Source organism: Nuphar pumila, chromosome 15, assembly GCF_984573655.1.
Source record: "Nuphar pumila chromosome 15, dmNupPumi1.hap1.1, whole genome shotgun sequence".
In the NCBI taxonomy this organism is placed as follows: Eukaryota; Viridiplantae; Streptophyta; class Magnoliopsida; order Nymphaeales; family Nymphaeaceae; genus Nuphar; species Nuphar pumila.
This window is the reverse complement of record NC_143263.1, coordinates 14,215,375-14,238,959: the sequence shown is the minus strand read 5'-3', so window position 1 is coordinate 14,238,959 and position 23,585 is coordinate 14,215,375. Positions and strand designations below refer to the sequence as shown.

Genomic DNA, 23,585 nt, shown 5'->3' with positions numbered 1-23,585 from the left:
AGAACTTTTTTTAAGTGAAGGACTTTACCCTTAGGAATACTTAGACCAGGAGGGGGTTCCATGTATACTTCTTTAATTAGCTTTCCATTTAAAAAAGCATTTTTGACATCCATTTAAAAATAAACCATTTTTTGATAGAAGCTAAAGCAATTAAGGTTCAGACAATTGTCATATGAGCCACCAGAGCAAAGGTTTCTTCATAATCAATCTCATATTCTTGGGCATAACCTTTGGCTACTAAACAGGCTTTATATCTTTCAAGAGTATCATCACTCTTGGTTTTAATTTTATAAACCCATCGACATCCTATAGTTTTCTTCCCTGAAGGAAGATCTTGAATATTCCATGTAGAAGCCTTTTCAAGTGCATCTAATTCAGCTTTCATGGCTTCTATCCATTTGATATCATTTTTTGCTTGAAAATATGTGGATGGTTCTTCATATGAGTGAATTAATGCAATAACTGCCCTATATGTGGGTGAAAAAGACTCGTATGATACAAACTTTTCTGGAGGCCTCGAGACTCGGGATGATTGTCTAGTTGGAATGTTAGAATATTTTTCAAGTGCACATGGAGGATTAGACTCTTGTCGTCTGGAATATTGAATACTAGTATCTCTATGAACTTCTTCATTTTCAACATTAAGATCAATAATTCTTTGATCATCATCAAAGTTACAGTCAAGGTCATATTCATCAGTTGTTGATGTTAGATCTAGCAAAAAGGAGTATTCAGTGACGTCTTTTAATTTTTTAAAATCAAAGAAGCTCTCCTTTTCAAGAAAGGAAACATTTCTAGACACATATAGTTTATTATTTTTGAAGTCAAAACATCGATAACCTTTCTGGTTTTCAGCATATCTTAAAAAGGCACAGGGAATCGCACGAGGGGAAAGTTTATCATTTTTGTCAGTAAATATGAAACATTTGCACCCAAATATTCTTAGTCTAGAGTAGTTTGGAGAAATGTTCATAAGTTTTTCAATGGGAGTGATATTTTGTAACAAAGAAGATGGCATCCTGTTAATGAGATAAGTGGCAGTTAAGGCAACTTCTGCCCAAAAGTCTTTCGGGACTTGATTTTCTATTAATAAAGTCCTAGTGGTTTCTATAATATGGCGATGTTTTCGTTCTACCAGTCCATTTTGTTGAGGTGTATAAGGACAAGATCTTTGATGTGTGATGCCATGCAATTTAAGATAATTTTGAAAATCTGTGGATAAAAACTCTCTCCCTGAATCTGTGCGAAAAATAGTAATATCATTTTGAAACTTGTTTTTAACCATATTATGAAAAGTTTGAAAGTATGAAAATACTTCAGACTTATGTTTGAGAAAGTACATCCACGTATGTCGAGAGAAATCATCGACAAAAATAACATAGTAAACAAATCCTCCTTTAGAAATTACTGGTGCAGGACCCCAAACATCCGAGTGTATTAATTCAAGTGGTCTTGAAGAGAAAAAGATTTTGTTCTGAAATGATAATCTTTTCATTTTGCCGAGAATACAATCTTTACAATCAAATGATTCAGAGTTACAAAATTTTCCTAGATTTGGAAAATGTTGGATTTTGGCTATATGTGGGTGACCAAGTCTCTTATGCCACAGTTCTAACTCTATTTTTTGAATATGATAACAAAAAGCTTTCTTCGGCATTTCCAAAAAATTCATGTAATAGAGTCCTTTTTCTCTATGGCCTTCCCAATCAGCTTTCCTGACTGACGATCCTGTACCCAACAACCATGAGAAGAAAAAGAAATATTACATCCATAATCAGAAATTTGAGATACAAATAAAAGATTTAAATTTAATTTGGGAACATGTCTAATTTCTGGAATAGAAAATTTCTTTGTTTTATAAATTTTTTCAAAATTTCTTATTCCTTCTATTTCAAGAGAAGTCCCATCAGCAGTAAAGACCTTTGACACACTTGTTTTATTTTTAACATATTTGGATAGACTTTGATTATTTGGGGTCATATGAAAAGATGCACCTGAGTCAAGGAGCCAAGAAATTTTACCTAGATCAGAAAAAGATGAGGCTGCTGCGCCGGTTGAAGCTTCAGATAAGGAAGATGCACCTTTGATGAGAGGCTGAAGAATCTCCATTAGTTGGGCCAGGGAAACTGGTGCATCCTGATCTTTAAGCTCTGATCCAGCAATTGCAGCTCTTTTTTCTTTCAGCTCCTTAAGTTTGGGACATTGTGGCCTGTAGTGTCTCGGTTCATGACAGTGATGACAAATAACTTTCTTCTTATCATAGTCACCATTTTGTCGGTTAAAGTCAGGAGGCCTATATGATCGAACATGATTCCCTGGTCTAGACACAGCTAAAATGAAATCATCTTCAATTTTTAAAGAACCTTTCCGGAGACGATTTTCTTCCATTGTTAACTCTTCAATAGTTTCAACAATAGAAGAAATTTTTCTTCGGTGAAGTAGGGCCGATTTAGTGGTTTCAAATTCCGGCCTTAATCCAGTGATAAACTGGTAAAAATGTTCAGCATCGAGTTGTTTCTGACGAAGCTCGATGTCTTCGGCACAATGCCACTTTGGTTCTAAAAGAGAAAGTTCTTCCCAAAGTTCGGACAACCCATTGTAATATTCACGAATAGTTTTGTCTCCTTGTGTCATCATTCAAACTTTTTCTTGAAGGTTGCACATGCGTGCAATATCTTTAAGGGAATACATATTCTTAAGGTATTCCCATACCTTATCGGCATGATCAAATTTGGCAAGACTTCAGCATTTTTTAATGTCAACGCTATTGATAAGCCATGACATTATCTTCGCATGAGATATTCTCCATTCTTTCCATTTCTTCTCGTATGAGGCAATAGCCTTGATTTTCTCTTCTTCCGATAGAGGGACCTCTTTATCTCTTTCTTTTTTAGTAAGAGATAGCTTAGGTTCCGAATCAGAACCATCCACAATCCCCCATAGGCCTTTTCCCCATATATGGTGCTTCATAATTGAAGCTCATGTTACATGGTTCGTATCTCTTAGTTTCATAGGCATGATGGTGACTTTATCATTGTCATCCATCGATTACAAGGAGAGAAAGAATAGGGATAGAAGAGAAACAAGAAGGAAAATGAAAAAGAAAGAAGAAAAAAAAACAATACAACAAGATGTGAAATCTTCCCCAATGAAGTGATAAAACACTTCTCTTCAAGTGGTGAACACTTTTGCAAACGGGCACGGAAACCGAGGCAGCTCAAGATTTAGTACTTCCATGGCTCTGATACCATGAAATGAAATGGGGATCTTCGAAACACGAGCTTAGATTCACAAGGGCAAGTGCTAAGAATGACACTAAAGCATAACTGTAACGCCCCGAAATTTAACCCAAATTTTTAGGTTTTTTTTTTTTCTCAAGCAGAAACAACTAATAAGTCTCGGGTTAAGCATTTCAGAACGATACAGGAAGGTAAAAGCAAACCACACCATTTATTTCCACTTCAATAATAATAAAATCCAACATCAAAGTTTTCACATTTAGTCTCAAAACAAAAATCTCAATCTGAAAGTAAGCAGAACCGCCAGGGAACAATGGATCAAGTCTCGGTCAGCGCCTCATCCCGCATCGCTCATAGAACTACTCTTCTCCTGAAAATAATAGAAATTATAGGAATTAGACTACCACGTCTAAGTAGGAAAACTGTAATTATTCTTGCAAGTAGATCATGTGTCAAGTGTGATGTGGGTGTCGTGTTTGAATTACAGTCTAAACATAACCACATAAGGATTTCGATGCAATAACAATCATAGACATATATCTGAATAGAAAGGTAGATTATGTAACAATTATACTTAAGCACAAGAAGCATTTTATGCAACTACAACAATTAAGTAAGGTATTAAGCAATTCAAACAGAACTTACACTAACATGAACAACATCCATAATATGAATTCAATTAACTAATAAATACACAATTTAGGATGTCGTTTCAACATAAGCGACGAATATAAAACATGATGGAAGAGTAAGCAATTGTCTCTTTAATGACTCCCATACAGTGATACCTAACTGTCCTAGTTAGTGTTTATCTTTTCTTATCCCGCGGGTACACACGGGCCAAGGCAACCATCACAGAAGAGAATGTCCGGGGGTATATTATTCAGGGTTGTTTTATTAACCCGAACACTCTAACTGTGACTGAAATCCCAAGGGAGCGGCCAGTGACCGAGAGAAACTCCCAAAGGCCAAAACCAAAACAGGATGCATCCCTCACTTCTGCAGAAGAACAAAAGAACTACCACCTAGGATAAATTGGTAGTCTGGGTCCCCCAACTCTGAGGACTGGGACCAACGAGTCGCTTTACGCTCGAAACCAAAACACGTGTCCCCAGAGTTTTGTACCACTTACCCTCTCTAAGGTAAGCCCAAGAACTGGGTGGGTTAATCTTTTCATTTAATTTAGTTTCCGAAGTACAGGGCATTTCCCCAACTTCCTTCTACTACCATGGCAGTAGAATTCCCACCCTTAGTCAATTTACCCAGGGTATAGAGTCGTCTCAATCCTTTGTCATATTGATTTCATAACCCACCCAAAGTGCTACGGTGCCTTTAAACCAGTCAAGCACGAATGTTAAAATTTATGTGGGTATTAACCTTTTTAACTTGAGTGCCAAGGTAAAGCCTGCAAGTACCAGGCTTGGTGGTTCACCTGCCAGCCTTAATCCACAAACAATTACACATAAATGAAAATTTACTCTTATTCATCAATCACTACCATGGATTTCTTAAACTAAAAGAGTGATTACAACTCTCTTTGACTTGCATGATCATTAACTTAGTTCGGCCCTTTATAAGGACCAATGGTGATAAAATTTACTAACATGATGATTGGCACATTCACAAACCACTATGGATAATTCATTTATAGGAACGTAAGATTCCTATGCATACTATTTACAACATGTAAAAAGGGAAGTATGCATCCCCTAAAGATCTTGAAGTATTTACAATTGTTGAAACTAACATATGCAGTGTTTATAGCCAATATGCCAAAACATAACCTTTTGATGTGCATCACAATGCAGGCCGAACTTAATAGAGTCTGTAATCCTATTTTGCCTATCTCAGTTATACACCACAGGAAATTCAAGGTACTAGATCACCCAATCATTACAATGTATATATTTTTTTTTTTGATAATTAAGTATAGCATAGCATGCTGGGTTACGCAATAGACCAATAAATCCAACTAGACACTGTTCAGCCATATTAATTTAAGTATCATTTAACATTACAGTTCACTAAAATACAGCATGTACAATAGCTATCGGATCAGCCAATTATCGTACTAAGTATAGCATAGCATGTTGAGTTACACAAGAAACCAATAAATCCAACTAGACATTGTTCAGCCATATTAGTTTAAGTATCATTTAACACTACAGTTCACTAAAATACAGCATGTACAATAGCTATCGGATCAGCCAATTATCGTACTAAGTATAGCATAGCATGTTGAGTTACACAAGAAACCAATAAATCCAACTAGACATTGTTCAGCCATATTAGTTTAAGTATCATTTAACACTACAGTTCACTAAAATACAGCATGTACAATAGCTATCGGATCAGCCAATTATCGTACTAAGTATAGCATAGCATGTTGAGTTACACAAGAAACCAATAAATCCAACTAGACATTGTTCAGCCATATTAGTTTAAGTATCATTTAACACTATAGTTCACTAAAATATAGCATGTACAATAACTATCGGTTCAGCCAATTACCGTACTAAGTATAGCATAGCATGTTGAGTTACACAAGAAATCTAAAAGACAGAACCGGAATTCATTCAGCCGCATGAACTAAACACATTTTTTTTTTCAGTTCAGCCATCATACAGCATATACATCAAATAATGATTTCAGCCATGCTACTGCATTTTACAGGATTATTAAGTATTAAACCGCATGTCGTATTATGCAGAACCAACAAACAGAAACAGCTACTGGACCTATACCAGACTCAACCATGAAATACATTGGTGATAACGGATCAAGCATCGGCTCTTTTGCATGAAATTACCAGCAGTATCAATTCTGTTATCGGGAATTTTCTAAGAAAACATAAAACACCAAATTTCCTATTCAACACAAAGGATTTGCACAACATAGATTCTAAAATTCAAGAAAATATAGTCCCAGCCAAGTCATGCAGTCCCAAAGGTTATATACGACGCTAAATCATAAATTTACAGGAATGTATATATATATTTATATACATATATACATATATCAGAAATTTCAGAGGAATGTGTATATAACTGAAATCATAAATTTCAATAAGGTAGATCCACTAAATCATGAAATTCCCAGAGACATACGCAGGTAATAACCCATAAAAAAAATAATTTTAAAAAGGGACAGATCATGATTTCCCCCTAACTGCATAAAAGTCTCTTTTTTTTTCCATAATAATATGAAACCCCCAAATCGCAGATTTGGGGCTTTCGGTTTGGGGTCGACAGACGACCCCAAATTGGGAATCCCCTTGAACCACAATGCACATATACAACTAATTAGGGATTCGAGAATCCCCTGACAGGACTCAGCCAAAATTTTATCCCATTCGCAGTCCCTCACACTTTATTATACGCACTCCCCTCCCTTAAACCAATCGATTTGGGTTTTAGACAACCCGCACCCGACCAAAACCCATGATTAACCGGAAAAACAATCACAGAAACCCTACCATTATCCGGCGAGGGTGTTGCAGCATCCACGAGAGGGGTCGGTCGGCCTGGACAGCACCACCACCGGAGAGGTCGGTTGCGTCTCCTGACACGGCTTCAAACAGCAGGCCCGAGCTCGGGGGAGGGGAATCCGAGGGTTAGAGAGAGAAGAGAGGGAGCATGGGACAGCGAGAGAGGGAGAAGGAAGGGTTTGGGGTCCCCCTTTGTAGGTGGGTGACCTTCCAAAAAGGAAGGAAGCCCGGCGGCTTCGGCTTCCCCCCCCCCCCTCCCATTTCCAAATGTTAGGGTTCAAAAGAACCCTAACCAGTGACTTATCGGGGGGTTTCCCTCTTCATTTTTTTATCGGGCAACCCCCTTATCGGGCCCCCCCTTTGTATCCTTTTTACAAGGTGTGGGCCGGGTCCGAGTCTGACCCGCGACCCGCACTCGGGATCCAATCACAGGTTGGATCCGGGTCTTATAAAAAAATTCTGGCTTCTTAATTGGATCCAAAAACCCCACTTATATATTTATTTTATTTCTTTTCTTATTACGTATTTTAATATTTAAATAGGTTTATCTTGTATAATATGGGTGCTGGATCCGAAACTTGGATCCGTGCCCAGATTCGCCCATTTTACTCCTAAAATACTAAAATTTTTAACGGTAAAAATTGCGGTTATTACAATAACCCTCAAAAAGGGTATAACTGAAAACAAAATAAAAATAAAAATGTATTCTTTATTGATATGAAAAACCAATTGCTTAAGAAGCATTGGAATGAAATACAAGAGGGGCTGCACCCCTTTATGTACACAACTGAAAGAGGACTCAATAGAGCTGTTGGAATGTGTCAGTCCAACAGCTCTATTGCTAGTCAAGTCTGAACAGGACTTGACTAGCAACAGTCATTCTAGTTCAAATTGAACTAGATGACATAAAGACAAAATAAAAATAAAAATAAAGAAAAAAAATTACAGAAAAGAAAGAAATGAAAAATATATTTATATATATATAATAATATAATATTATTATATATATATGTACAGTTTTACATTTTAACAAGAGAGAGAGAGAGCACTGGGGAAAACCGCAACATAGGTGCAGTGCAAGGCTCCCAAATCAAGCCTTAATGAGGGTAAAAATGATATTGGTTGGAATCTATTGATTATTAACCATGGTCGAGGGATAATAGTTATCATAGGTATGCCCACAAGGGCTCTGCTCGTTTGGTAGGGTTGACTTGTGAAAGTCACCAAATTGACAGGACATTACAAGTTTGAAACCCACGAAAGGCATCCTTTGCTACATGGTCAAAGCTGGGTGTACTCCCCAGTGGGCACAGGGGCCTCAAGGGTTTTATCAACCGGAGGCCTGCCAATGTGCAGTTGGATTGGGGAGTTTTCTTATTAGCCTAGGCAAAAAATAGTTATCATAGGTATGCATTTATGTAACCGAACATAAAGCTAAGGATGTATTTGAATTATAAACTTTCTTAGGGATGAATGAATTATAAAAATTGAGTATGTTTTTGTAAGTGGCCTTTGTTTTTTTCTTAAATCTAATATAACTCACGGTTCTTCAGCAAGCTGATGGCAACATCAAACTTTAGATCTGATTCAGTCGGATGAATCTTGACAAGCATGTGACAGCTAACAAGCTTTTGTCTATCTATCAATATATTCTTGAGTTGAAAGGTGTAACTATTTATTTCATGTGTAATTGTGTATCTGCTCCTTTAAGGCACTTATTAGAGGTCATGTTATTTATACCCGTGATGATTGTATATCAGCCAATCATTGCTGATAATTTAGCTTGTGTTATATGAGTCTTAATTATGCAACTGTTATATATATATCTAATGTTTTTTTGTGTTATTTTTGTTTTTATTGGGGCTATCTCAGGCCTTATGCAAAAGATCTCTTCAGGAGGACTTTTGAAGAAAACACTGTTTAATATTGCACATTCATAGTAAGTATCATTTGGAGTACTTGATTTCATGCAAGCACCATTGGTTACACTGAAATGTGCTAATTTACTAATCAAAGTTATTTTCATTAGTTTATCCCTAAGGTGTCTCTTTTCTTCTCAAATGTCTTACATTTTGGACTTTTATTTCTGTGAAATGATGCTCTTTGGTTAATAAACTTATAGATGTAAGCCAAAAGGGTTGGATTTGCCACACTATTTTTTTCTTAGCTTATGTTAGACCTTGAACTTCGCAGCAAATTCAGCAATATGAAAAAGGGGTGCAAACATGACGAAGCTGCTCGAATATTTGATGCAATAGTTTTTAACAAGGTAAGAAAGTTATTCAAAATATCTTTATTGCTTATGCCTAGCTTGCTTTCATTTTTCTTAGATAGTTTTTCATTATCAAAATTTGAGATTCAATCTTACAATAGGTAAAACAAGGATTAGGAGGTCGTGTACGGCTTATTCTCTCTGGAGCAGCACCGCTTGCACCCCATGTGGAAGCTTTTCTACGAGTGGTGTCATGTGCACATGTTTTACAGGGCTATGGTATGTATGACAAATAAATTTACCAAATCATGTATTGGCATGAATTATGTAGTTTAAAAGCCTCTGCAGCCATTTTTGTTTGCTTTTTAGTGGCAAATTAATGAAACTATGACAAAATTATGGTAATCTAAACACATAAATAGTTGTGATAATTATGTTAATGTCTTAACTACCGATATGTCAGCAGGAATAAAAGGCACTTATTGGCAAATAGGCTATCACTACACTGATGATTCATTTTGGTTTAGAACTTTAGAGCCCGTAGATACGCATTGGAGGCTTCGCAGGTAGAGGAGACTTGAGCCCCTCCTTTTTAACTTTCCATCAACATTTGGAATGGTCAAGGGACTGGAATCATTGCTTGTAGCTTTGCATTCCTCCCTAGATAGGACAAAAATAGACTCATTTGTTAGTGAAGTGAACTTGCTGGAAAGAATGAATGGTGAACTGGAATTGAAGCTTGAGGCACATGACTCTTTGACTCCCAACATTGCCAGACTGAAGTCCAACACAGAGTTGGACTTAGACATTTGTTAAAATGATATTTCTTCCATGATAGAGCCATTGCATGTTATGTACCCTTATTATTATACATAGCTCGAGTCTCCCAACGGGATCCAGATGTGGATTTGAATTGGTTAAAGTTGTTGGACCCCAAATCCAGATTATCTTTTATTATGACCGTGGAATCAAATTCCTCGTTATAGAAGTTGCTCGAGATTGTTAAGGCACAGCTTCCAGACTTCACCTATTATCCCTTGCAATTGAGAAAGTTAAGTTCTTGGGTGGGGAGTGGAAGTTTATGAAGGCCAGCGAGGTGAAAGTGAAGGAACCTAATAGTTTTATTAATGATGGAGGGAAAATGGGGGACTCAATGGAGGACAATAGAGCTTGTTCGATATGGGCACTAGGACGATCACACATGGAGTGTATAGGGGCAATACATGTTGAGAGATATAGTTGACTGATGTTTGTGAGATTAGGATACTTCTGAAATTTTATTGAGTTATTGGGTCATGCTTTTATTTACCTTTTTTCCTTGGGTATACACATCATTTTTGTTTTGTTTCTAGGGCTACTTTTTGTCCTTATGTATTTACCCTAATTTACAATGTGTAACATAAGCCTTTTAGTAAGAAATGAATAGTGAAACCCTTCTCTTATTCTACCTCTTTTTATTTTCTTTGATTCTCTTTCTTCTTCATCTACTTTCTCTACTTTCCAGTCTAATGCTTCAAACCAAGTTTGAAATAAAGATTGAAGACTCAAACATGATATTGGAGGTCAAACGAGGAACTGGGTGATAGAGTCTTGACGATGACACCAAGTGACATTAGCCTCTTTTAAGCAACTGAAGCATCATGAACCCATAAGGGTGTTTTTGCATCTAGAAATGCATGATTTTAGATGAATTTTAAGGTAAGCATAAAGTGATTTGATGTGAGATTGTGGAAGTTATGAATTTTTTATATGGTTTTTTGCCATTGGGACCTAGTTCCAAATTTGTGGTTGTCAAGGTTCATGTCACCTGTAAAAGGGGATTTCATGGATGGTTGGTTAGGTTAGGAATGGAAGGTAGTACATGAAGAAAGATAGCAGAAGGGTTAATGTTAGAAAAGGGGGAAAATATGAAAGTTTTTGAGTTGATAGTTGGCTTGTGGCAAGACAGAAAAATAGGGGCTCACGCCTTATAACCGTCTCATGGGTAAATGATGAAATTTAGCCTTAAAGTTGGGCAGCAAGGTGGAAAGAGGGGGACCGACCTCCACAAGGGCTGTTTGTTCATGTATAAGTGATGAAATTGGACTCTAAAGTATGGAAATCAGTGATAGAATTTGTTAGAAGAAAGTAGTGTGGACTATTGACGAGTGAAATAAGCAAAGAATGGCAAATAAAGGAAGGGTGTGTTGTATGGAAAAACCCTAATATTGGAAGTGTAGAAGGCTTTCAAATGACAAATATCAGGGTTTGATGGTAAAGATTACATAGAATGGGCTTGCTCATTCAAGTTGGCCATTTTTGCTCGTGTAAGATGACTTTTGAGAGAGATAGGGATGAAGGGGGAACCCCTATTAGAGGAAGAACTAGAGGCCCCATATATGGGGATAAAAAGGATAGGTCGCAACTTGCAGTGCTCTCATTGTGGAAAGGCTCGACAAAGAAAGAGCAATTCTTAGATTTTGTTGGGCAACTTAACTATCTAAAATATAGGGCGCATTATTCATCAAGTTCAGAGAGTATGCAAGAAAAGGGGAATGAGTAAGCTTGATGCCTTGGTAGTTTGAAGAAGAAAATTGATGAGTTGGAGTTAATGGTTGGAGAAAGATCAACATCATCATCAGCTACAACACCATCATCATCCTCGGCAATTCAAGCACTTTCTTTTCACACCACACAGAGTAATTATGTTTCTTTTTATTTTTTTATAGAGGACGTGGATTTTCTGGGGCTACTAATTATATGGCTGGAAAGGGGGGATATGCTTTCAAATTATATTCTATCTTCTCCTAATAATCCCATAAAGCTTGTCGATACATCCAGAGTGTTTTCCTACCAATTTACTTTCAGTTAGTTCTTTAATAAAATCTTAAATTATTCCATAACCTTCTTCCCCTTGTAATTGTATTTTTCAAGACCTGAGGAAATTTTTGGTCATGTAGCGTAGGTGAGGGTTCTTGGATAAGCATCTAGCCATGTCTATCGTGAGTTTAATCTTTGCACCAATTTTGGAGACAGTTCAGCTATAGCACAATAGATTAAGATATTTATCTTTGTCAAAATTGTGAAGCATAGAATCAAAGTGAGTTATGAATTGTTAAAATTTGACGTTTGTCAGAGCCAAGTGTTGTAGAGCCTTTTTTGGTAGTAGTGTTTTTTGAAGTACTCATCTTTTTGAGCTGCATTCAGTATATGGGGTCTATCTCCAACATCATCATTTAATGGTCAGAGATAATTTGTATCATGTATTGATGACTATACTAGAATGACTATGATTTATCTAATGAAATCCAAAAGTGAAGTTGCATCTATCTTTGTGCTTGTCCACAAATGGTTGAAAAACAAAATATCATGCATGTAATAAGATACTCAAACAATGGTTGCGAATATTGTAATGGAATAAGCGGAAGTACAGTAAAGAACCCAATAAGGGTTAACAAGAACACAAAATAAGTGCACAAGCACTAGTCCACCAAGGGACAATACAATATTCAAGATAAAGCAATCACAAAAGCACTACAAGAGCCACAATCGGTAAACACAATATATATATATATATATATATATATATATATATATATATATATATATTTCTCTTGGAAATGCTTAGAAAAGCATTGAACATACAAAGAGGACTAGCCCTTATTTATAATACATGAAAGAAGAAGAAGAAAGAATGGGGACAACCCAACTAGTTGATGGACTAGTCCTGTAACGCTCCAAAAACTTAACCCGGAAACATAGGGATTTTTTTTTTTATATACATACAGCGGAATCATTTTATAACTCATGGTTAAGTGAATGGAGCGATATAGGTAAAAAGATCTTCAACAATCCACACATCTTTTATTCCACTTTGGTTCATGAAACTTTACAAAAGTACATTTACAAAGAACGAATTCATGATGGCATAGCAGGTACAAGTCGGTCAGAGAACCAATAGATCAAACAGATATCAAAACTTCTCCTGTAACCACTTGTGGTGACTACTCATGACCTGAGAATGTTAAAAAGGATAGGAATTAGACTACCACGTCTAAGCAGGAATATTGTACTGATAGTGCAAGTATATCGTGAATCGAGTGTGTGGTATGAGTGTCATGGTTGAGCTTTAGTGTATATCAAGACAGGTAAGCACTATGTAACAAAGATCTAAATTCATGTGCATGAGCAGGTGAGCAGTTATATAACAATAACAATTTTGCAACATTAATAAGCAGGTAGGGTATGTCACAGTCAATGTAATAACATGTACACTTTCAGATAATAATTTAATTACCTCGTATCCACAAAGTTAAGAATTTTACTAATTTACAAGTTGATAATATAAAACATCTGAAATACAACTTACATGTATCTCTCTAGTGTCTCACTGGTTGTTACGCCTAACTCTTCTAAATGATGTTTAATTATCTTATCCCGTGGGTACACACGGACACAGGTGACCATCTCAAAAGAGAACGTTCGGGGGTATATTATTTCAGGTATTTTATTAACCCGAACATTCTAACGGAGACTGAATCCCCAAGGAAGCGACCAATAGCCGAAAGAATCTCCCAAGGGCTCAACTCAAAACAGGATGCATCCCTAACTTTTGCAAAAGACGTGATACTATCACCTAGGACACATAGGTAGTCTTGGTCCCTAACTCCGAGGACGGGGACCCACGAGCCACTTCACGCTCGACACCAAACACAAGTCCTTGAAGTCTTGTACCACCCACCCTCTCCAAGGTAGGTCTCAACTGAGTAATTGGGTTTCATTAATTTAGTTATTTTCCCGAAGTTTAGAACATTTTCACAACTTCTAATCACTGCCATAGCATTAAACCACATTCTTAGTAATACACACACACACTCAAACATCGAGTCCCAATTTCCTTGTCATTTGATATGTTCATTGTTCACCATATACTAAACATGAGTACCCATCATAGGTATCTATCTGATAAATATGACCCAATTGCTTTGTTAACAAAATTATCATGTACCTTGAGAGTTTGTTCTAACCAATTTGTTTCCAGCTAGATATCTTTTAAAAAATAACAATTAAGCTACTCTGAAATTTTGTGGTAAACTACTTTGTGCTGACAATTGTTCAATATAGAATGCATTGAACACAGAATTAGTTCAGAAACACACCTCGGTGGAGTTAAAAAAAAATATAACATTTCATACATAGGGGTGTAGTAGCTTATCGAAAAAAATTTGTAAAGAGAATAGATAACACATTTGGTAAGGGTTACTTCTTCAGCCAGATTTAATAATCACTCATAAACAAATTAAGATGAAATGTGATAATGGCTCGAAATGTACCAATATTCAGGTCACTCATGGACTGACATAATTCACTACAGACGACTAAGGTAAACTGACAGAATTAGCCACTAACGGATAGGAAAAGAAACTCATTCTGAAGCTACCTTTGCATGTTAACAGGAAATCAACATCTTCAGCAAATCAAAAATAAAAGATTCGATACAATCATGCATAGTTTAAAAATGCCGGAACAGTATCAAACAGTCTGTGTTGACATGATGCCCATACAACTAGTCAATCAAGAAAGGGTGTTGGAGAAGTTTATATTTTATATATATATATATATATATATATATATATATATATTTTATACAACCCTTCCGAAGTTTGGAGCTATCATTACTTTTGGATTATCAAGAACTATAGATAAACAGAAAGGAAAAACTTATACAGTGGCTTATCATTACCGATTGATTATCATTTGAAGTTAGATGAACAATAAAACTTAGACAATTACAGATTAAAATCGGATGCACGATCAAGAAATGTTATTCATCACAAAATCAACTATGAGCAAGAAAAATCAATCTGACCGAGAAAAAAAAACAAATCCTATCAAGAAAGTAAATAGGATCAAGCAAAACCCCCAAAACGTTATGATTTGAAGATTTAGGGCTTGGCCAGCCAGACCTCGAGTGGGATCGTTTTGGGAATCATCCGCTCAGAATCCCAACCCTTTTTTTTTTGCCTCATGACCATCGCGACCCTTGACGGAAATCTCTAGCCCTTGGGATGGTATTTTTTTTTTCGGCAAGCAGGGTAAAAATGAACCCTGAAATATGGACAGCCATCAGGTGTCCCTTTGTCGACCCGACCTCACCTCGAATCAATCGATACCCTACCCTATCAGAGCAAAATCCCACCTTTTTTCGACGACAAATGGAGAAGAAAGAGGCTGACAACCGATCTCAGGTGCCTCTAAGACCGTGCTTCTTGCTGCAAACTCTGATACTGTAAAGAAAAGAGGGATGAGAGGCAAGAGGCGGAAAAAAGGATATGAAAGGAGAGATACGCGAGAGCACAACCCCCTCTACCTACCCCCTTTATAGCGGCGATCCCCTGTCTCCGATGAACCGGGAGAGTCGGTTACCTCCTGTAACCCCTCCCCTCCCCCGATCTTGCTATCTGCACTCTTGGGCAAGAATCATGCCTTAGGCACGATTCTGATGCTCGAGTTTTAAATAAAAAGGAAAACGGGTCCGGGTCCGAACCCGATAACCCACAGTACCGGATCTACTCTAAAGTGAATCCAGGTCTGTAATAGGTTATGAACCCATTCAAACCGGCAGACCCTCCATGACGTGGGTTCGAAATGACACCACTTGGGCAAACCCTTAAGTGAATTTATTTGGGTCCATGGTGGATTAGAGCCAACCCATATAGTTCGTACCCTATTGCCTACTCCATTTGGATCCAGTGAAGGGATTCAAGACCCAAATCTCCCTATTTTTCGTAGTTATTACATCCTCACCTAAAAAAAAATTTTTGTCCCCGAAATTGACCTAAAAGAAAACAAAACTTTACTCGAACAGATTGGGATACTTCTCCCTCATACTAGCTTTAGGCTCCCACGTGCTTTCCTCTATACCATGATGTTGCCACCTCACCTTGACGAAAGAAATGACTTTAGATCGTAGGGCTCGCTCGCTTCTTTCCAATATTTCCACCAGCTTTTCGTCCATCGTCAAGTCTTCCTTTATATTCACATCCTCATACCGAATGACATGAGACAAATCATGTAGATATTTCCGCAACATCGAAACGTGAAACACATTATGTATTTGCGCATATTGGGGAGGTAAAGCGACTCGATATGCTGTTTCTCCAATCCGTTCCAGAATCTCAAAGGGTCCCACATATCTCAGACTTAATTTCCCCTTCTTACCAAATCGAAACACACTTTTTGTGGGCGATATTTTCACAAAAACCCGATCTCCCACACTAAAAGTAAGTTCTCGATGCCTCCGATCAGCATAACTCTTTTGACGACTTTGAGCGGATGTTAATCTATCTCGAATCATTTTGACCTGCTGAGTATAATGTTGTATTACGATTGGTGGTTCTAAAGAACGTTCACCCACTGTATCCCAATAAATCGGTGATCTGCAAGGTCTTCTATACAAAGCTTCAAAAGGAGTCATACCAATACTTGCATGATAACTGTTATTGTAAGCATACTCAGCCAAAACCACATGCTTATCCCATTCGCCCTTCTAATCCAGCATACATGCTTGCAACATGTCTTCGAGTGTTTGAATAGTCCTTTCTGATTGACCATCGGTTTGGGGATGAAAGGCCGTACTCAGCTTCAGTTTGGTACCCAATGCCTGTTGTATCTGACTCCAAAACCGGGAAGTGAACCTTGGGTCTCAATCTGATATGATTGATACTGGTACCCCATGTAAACGAACAACCTCTCGAATATATAGATCTGCTAGACTCTCCAGAGATTGGGCGATCCTTATGGGTAGGAAATGAGCTGATTTTGTAAGTCGATCCACTATTACCCAAATAACATCGTGTTGTCTTCGTGTTTTGGGCAAACCCACGACAAAATCCATAGTGATCTCTTCCCACTTTCACTGAGGAATCTCCAGTAGCTGCATCATTCCTCCAGGTTTCTGATGTTCCATCTTGACCTGCTGACAAGTCAAACACTTTGAGACATAACTTGCAACCTCACGTTTCATACCATTCCACCAATACTCTCTTTGTAAATCTTTAAACATTTTCGTACTCCCTGGGTGTATGGTATACTTGGTTTTATGTGCTTCTTCTAACAGTTCTCCTTTCAACTCGGGATTGCTAGGGACCAAAAGTCGTTTTTGCATCCAGATACTTCCATCCTCTTTCAAGGTAAAATGTGAGTTTCCTTGCTGAGCCAATATTCTAAACTTCTTGTATTGTGGATCCTCCTTCTGACCATCAATAATTTTAGTAAGGATCTCAGGAAGAACCAATAGATTTGATAATCTGATGTTTCCTTTGTCGTCCTCGTACGGCTTCCAATCAATAAATGCTTTTATAAATATCTAGCTGGAAACAAATATGGTTGAGCTGTAATAGGTTATGAACCCTCGGTTTTGTGACTTAAAGAGTCGGCTACAACATTTGCTCTTCCGGGATGATAGGAAATTGAAAAATCATAATCTTTTATAAATTCCAACCATCGTCGTTGCCGCATGTTTAACTCTTTTTGAGAAAAGAGATACTTAAGACTTTTATGATTTGTGAATACTTCAAACATCTCCCCGTACAAGTAATGTCGCCACATCTTTAAGGCAAAAACCACGGCTGCTAACTCAAGATCATGAGTTGGATAATTACGCTTGTGGTTCTTAAGTTGGCGAGAAGCGTAAGCTATTACCTTCCCATTCTGCATCAGAACGCATCCCAATCCTGTTCCTGACGCATCAGAGTACACTACAAAACCACCATGGCCTGTTGGTAAAACTAAAACTGGAGCAGTTGTAAGTTTCTTCTTTAGTATCTGGAAACTCTCCTCACATTCATCCGTCCATTCAAATTTAATTCCTTTTCTTAGTAACTTGGTCATGGGCATGGCAATCCGTGAAAAATCTTGAATGAATCTTCTATAGTAACCAGCCAGACCAAAAAAACTTCTAATGTCACCGACATTCTTTGGTTGATTCCAACTCAATACAACCTCAACCTTTATCGGGTCCACCGATACGCCATCACGGGATATAACATGACCTAAAAACATGACCTTCTCAAGCCAAAATCCGCATTTGGAAAATTTCGCAAATAGTTGATGTTTTCTGAGAGTCTCCAATATTATTCTAAGATGATCTTTGTGTTGCTCTGCAGTCTCTGAATATATGAGAATGTCATCAATAAAGACGATCACAAAAGTATCCAGATAAGCGCGAAATAGCCTATTCATCATTTCCATAAATGTCGCAGGAGCATTCGTAAGTTCGAAAGACATTACTACAAATTCGTAGTAACCATACCTAGTTCGGAAAGTTGTCTTTGGAATATCCTCACTCCTAATCCGCAGTTGATGATATCCGGATCTGAGGTCGATCTTAGAAAATACCTTAGTTTTCTGCAATTGATCGAACAAATCCTCGATACGTGGTAGTGGATATTTGTTCTTAATTGTAGTCTGGTTCAACAAATGATAGTCTATACAAAGTCTCATGAAACCATCTTTCTTTTTTACTAAAAGGACTGGCGCCCCCCAGGGTGATATACTTGGTCTGATAAAACCCTGTTCCATTAATTCTTTGAGTTGCTTCTTCAGTTCCTCTAACTCTATCGGAGCCATGAGATATGGTGCTTTTGAAATAGGTGCAGTCCCAGGCACCAACTCAATTTGAAAATCTACCTCACGTCGTGGAGGTAATCCTGGCAATTCATCCGGAAATACATCTGGAAATTCTCGCACCACTTCAAGTTCTTCTAAAGGAATGAATTTCGATTCACAGGAAAGTATATTCACCAAAAATTCTCTGCATCCTTGCCTTAAATACTTTTGAACCCTTAATACCGATATAGCTTTGGAGGTTGCCACCCATCGGGAGAGTCGAAACTCAACTTTTGGATGCCCTAGTCTGTTCAAAATTACCTTCCCTTGGCGACATAAAATCTTAGCATAATGCTCAAATAACCAGTCCATTTCCAGTATAACATCAAACTCCGTCATATCGAGAATAATTAAGTCAGCATTAAAGGTTTGTCCTTCTAACACAATAGCTACCTCAGGAATGAAATTTATACATATGGAGTTATATCCTATAGGGTTGTACACATGCAAAAAATATTTTAGAGTTTCAGTATGTGCACCTAAACGTTTTGCAAACTCAATAGAGATGAATGAATGTGTGGCACCACAATCAAACAATACTAGTGCAGCATGACCACCGACCATTACAGTACCTTGCACCAATTCCGTGTTATTGAGTTCTTCCGCAGTAGTAGCGTAAACCCGTCTTGGTACCTGCTTTTGCACATTCGATGGAAGAGTAGGTTGTGGTGGTGGAGGTTGTTACGGTGCAACCCCAACTTGTCTCCTCTGCACGTTAGCAGTCTTCTTACGACACTGCCGAATATAGTGGCCCATTTTTCCACAGTATAAACACGCGTCGGTGTCCCGAGGACAAGGTTGCCCATTATGAGGCCGGTTGCACTTGAAACATGCCTTGTTTTGTCCCTGATGTTGCGGAGGACGGTCTCCACCCGAGATATGCCACTTCTTCTGTGGTGACTGATATTTCTTGCCACCAGTTTGTTGCTGTGTGGAAGCTCCTCTTTTTTTTGACATGCCACCCTGATCCTTTCGAGATCGCTCCCACTTTTCGTTCAAGGTCATGGCTGCTTTGATGGCCAAGGCAAAAGTGGATGGCATGCTAGTCATTACTTTTACTCGCAACCCATCTTTAAGGCCACAGACGTACTTAGTTGCCCGTGCTTTGTCATTTCCGAACAGGTTCGGGTAATATCGCTCCAAACTGCGAAAACGAGTAGTATACTCTACAAGACTCATATTGCCCTGAGTCAGTTCCAGGAACTCATGTTGCTTCCTATCGCGAGCATGTTGTGGAAAGTAGGTTTCCAAAAAGACTTTCCGAAATCCTTCCCAAGGTATGAGGTCCATTTCTGCGAACTGAATCGTGCGAGCCGTATCCCACCATTTTTGTGCATCTCCGATCAATCGGTATGTACCAAAGTCAGTCTGTCGTCTGGAACAAGCAGAACTCTAAAGGCTCTCTCGATCTCGGCAATCCAACTGTCGGCACATTCTGGATCGGCTTCCCCAGAGAAGGATGGCTTCAAGAACTTCTCATATGTCATGATTCCTGGGTCATGACGTGCACTCTTAATAGCGACCATCTCTGTCTCGACCCGCAGTTGCGCATCCAAGGTCTGCGCTAAGTTGTTAAGGGTATTCATCATAAAATCCCTTTGTTCTTGCCATTTGTCGGGCGAGTTAGAATAGTTTTGGTTTGGGCGATACATCTTTCAGAAATCTATCAAAAGTAACAGTATATGTCAATCTTTACAAGAATTGTACTCACCGGGCTACACTACTTAGCATCATGCCTACAATACTAGCTTAAAATATATATATACTCACAAAAAACTTTCAGAGAGTGGCTCGACCTCGATGCTTGATGTACTGTTCTCGGCTCTGATACCATAATTGTAACGCCCCAAAAACTTAACACGGAAACACAGGGATTTTTTTTTATACATACAGCAGAATCATTTTATAACTCATGGTTAAGTGCATAGAGCGATACAAGTAAAAAGATCTTCAACAATCCACACATCCTTTATTCCACTTTGGTTCATGAAACTTTACAAAAGTACATTTACAAAGAACGAATCCATGATGGCATATCAGGTACAAGTCGGCCAGAGAACCAATAGATCAAACAGATATCGAAACCTCTCCTGTAACCGCTTGTGGTGACTACTCATGACCTGAGAATGTTAAAAAGGATAGGAATTAAACTACCACGTTTAAGCAAGAATATTGTACTGATAGTGCAAGTATATCGTGAATCGAGTGTGTGGTATGAGTGTTATGGTTGAGCTTTAGTGTATATCAAGACAGGTAAGCACTATGTAACAAAAATCTAAATTCATGTGCATGAGCAGGTGAGCAGTTATATAACAATAACAATTTTGCAACATTAATAAGCAGGTAGGGTATGTCACAGTCAATGTAATAACATGTACACTTTCAGATAATAATTTAATTACCTCGTATCCACAAAGTTAAGAATTTTACTAATTTACAAGTTGATAATATAAAACATCTGAAATACAACTTACATGTATCTCTCTAGTGTCTCACTGGTTGTTACGCCTAACTCTTCTAAATGATGTTTAATTATCTTATCCCGTGGGTACACACGGACACAGGTGACCATCTCAAAAGAGAACGTTCGGGGGTATATTATTTCAGGTATTTTATTAACCCCAACATTCTAATGGAGACTGAATCCCCAAGGAAGCGACCAATAGCAGAGAGAATCTCCCAAGGGCTCAACTCAAAACAGGATGCATCCCTAACTTTTGCAAAAGACGTGATACTACCACCTAGGACACATAGGTAGTCTTGGTCCCTAACTCCGAGGACGGGGACCCACGAGCCACTTCACGCTCGACACCAAACACAAGTCCTTGAAGTCTTGTACCACCCACCCTCTCCAAGGTAGGTCTCAACTGAGTAATTGGGTTTCATTAATTTAGTTATTTTCCCGAAGTTTAGAACATTTTCACAACTTCTAATCACTGCCATAGCATTAAACCCCATTCTTAGTAATACACACACACACTCAAACATCGAGTCCCAATTTCCTTGTCATGTGATATGTTCATTGTTCACCATATACTAAACATGAGTACCCATCATAGGTATCTATCTGATAAATATGACCCAATTGCTTTGTTAACAAAATTATCATGTACCTTGAGAGTTTGTTCTAACCAATTTGTTTTCAGCTAGATATCTTTTCAAAAATAACAATTAAGCTACTCTGAAATTTTGTGATAAACTACTTTGTGCTGACAATTGTTCAATATAGAATGCAGTTGAACACAGAATTAGTTCAGAAAAACACCTCGGTGGAGTTAAAAAAAAATATAACATTTCATACATAGGGGTGCAGTCAGTGTTTTAAAACTTGCCGAGTTAACTCGTTGACTCAGCTCGGCTCGCCCCTCCAGCGAGTCAACCCGGCAAGGCAAACTCGGTTTGCCAAAACTCGGGCCTGACTCGGCCTGACTCGGGCGAGTTTTGGGACGTTTGAAATTTGTTTTTTGAGTTTCAAATTACAGTTTCGAAATATATAAGTACATATATTTTAACAAGGGTTACCTCAGATTTTGTATAAAAAAGAAAATAAAAATCTTTTAAAGATAAAAAAAAGCATTTAAATCCATAGAATAAAATCGCCATGTTTGAACTACTGTTCACTCTGTGTTATCAACTTATTCTAGCAAAATATTTTAAAGAAATGATTCTCACTATATATGGCGGGTCAACTGTGCCTATGGGAAGTCATATTTAGGTTTCATCGTCCATTTGTTATGTGAACAAGCATTGTACATATTCAAATATTAGTAGTCTTTTTATAGTTGTTCCATTAATATATTTCCTGCATAGTTTTATACATGAGAAAATTGCTTATTTATGTTGATATTGGGCATTCTGTAAACTTTCAATACGCACATATATCCCTGTTTTACATTTATGGATTTGTTAGAGAGGGAATTAAAACTTTTAAAACAAGCTAGCATATATGATTGGCCATTTTAGGAACCTTAGGTAGTAACAGACTGAACTCATGGTGACCAAATCCTCTAATTCAAGTCATGAATTAGTCAAAGTGCTTGTATAGATATCAAATTCAATTATTCAAGCAAACCTCTATAGCTCTTTGCAGTTGTTTTTATATTCTTACAGACATTTGGAGACTATGTTTACTCAAAAACATGGTTTTAGACAAATTATATATTGTTTTTCTTTTAAAATCAAAAGTTAACAAAACCCGGTCCGAGTCACCGAGTTGACCCGTCGAGTCACGAGTCAATAAAGAACGAGTCGAGTTCCGAGTCACGGGTTTTAAAACCTTGGGTGCAATAGCTTATCGAACAAATTTTGTAAAGAGAACAGATAACACATTTGGTAAGGGTTACTTCTTCAGCCAGATTTAATAATCTCACATAAACAAATTAAGATGAGATGTGATAATGGCTCCAAATGGACCAATATTAACAGGAAATCAACATCTTCAGCAAATCAAAAATAAAAGATTCGATACAATCATGCATAGTTCAAAAATGCCGGAACAGTATCAAACAGTCTGTGTTGACATGATGCCCATACAACTAGTCAATCAAGAAAGGGTGTCGAAGAAGTTTATATTATATATATATATATATATACATATATTATACAACCCTTCCGAAGTTTGGAGCTATCGTTACTTTTGGATTATCAAGAACAATAGATGAACAGAAAGGAAAAACTTATACAATGGCTTATCATTACCGATTGATTATCATTTGAAGTTAGATGAACAATAAAACTTAGACAATTACATATTAAAATCGGATGCACGATCAAGAAATGCTATTCATCACAAAATCAACTATGAGCAAGAAAACTCAATCTGACCAAGAAAAGAAAACAAATCTTATCAAGAAAGTAAATAGGATCAAGCAAAACCCCCAAAACGTTATGATTTGAAGATTTAGGGCTTGGCCAGCCAGACCACGGGTGGGATCGTTTTGGGAATCATCTGCTCAGAATCCCAACCCTTTTTTTTTCTTATGTCCATCGCGACACTTGA

At 37.6% G+C, this 23,585-nt stretch overlaps 1 protein-coding gene across 1 annotated transcript in view; it reads left to right on the top strand.

Moving 5' to 3' along the window:
• Positions 1-23,585, top strand: part of LACS4 (AMP-dependent synthetase and ligase family protein) — an 81,363-nt gene that overhangs the window by 49,821 nt on the left and 7,957 nt on the right. The window contains exons 12-14 of the mRNA XM_089989657.1: positions 8,599-8,665; positions 8,920-8,995; positions 9,100-9,217. Of these exons, the coding sequence (XP_089845783.1) occupies positions 8,599-8,665; positions 8,920-8,995; positions 9,100-9,217 (261 nt within the window). The remainder of the gene's footprint in view (positions 1-8,598; positions 8,666-8,919; positions 8,996-9,099; positions 9,218-23,585) is intronic.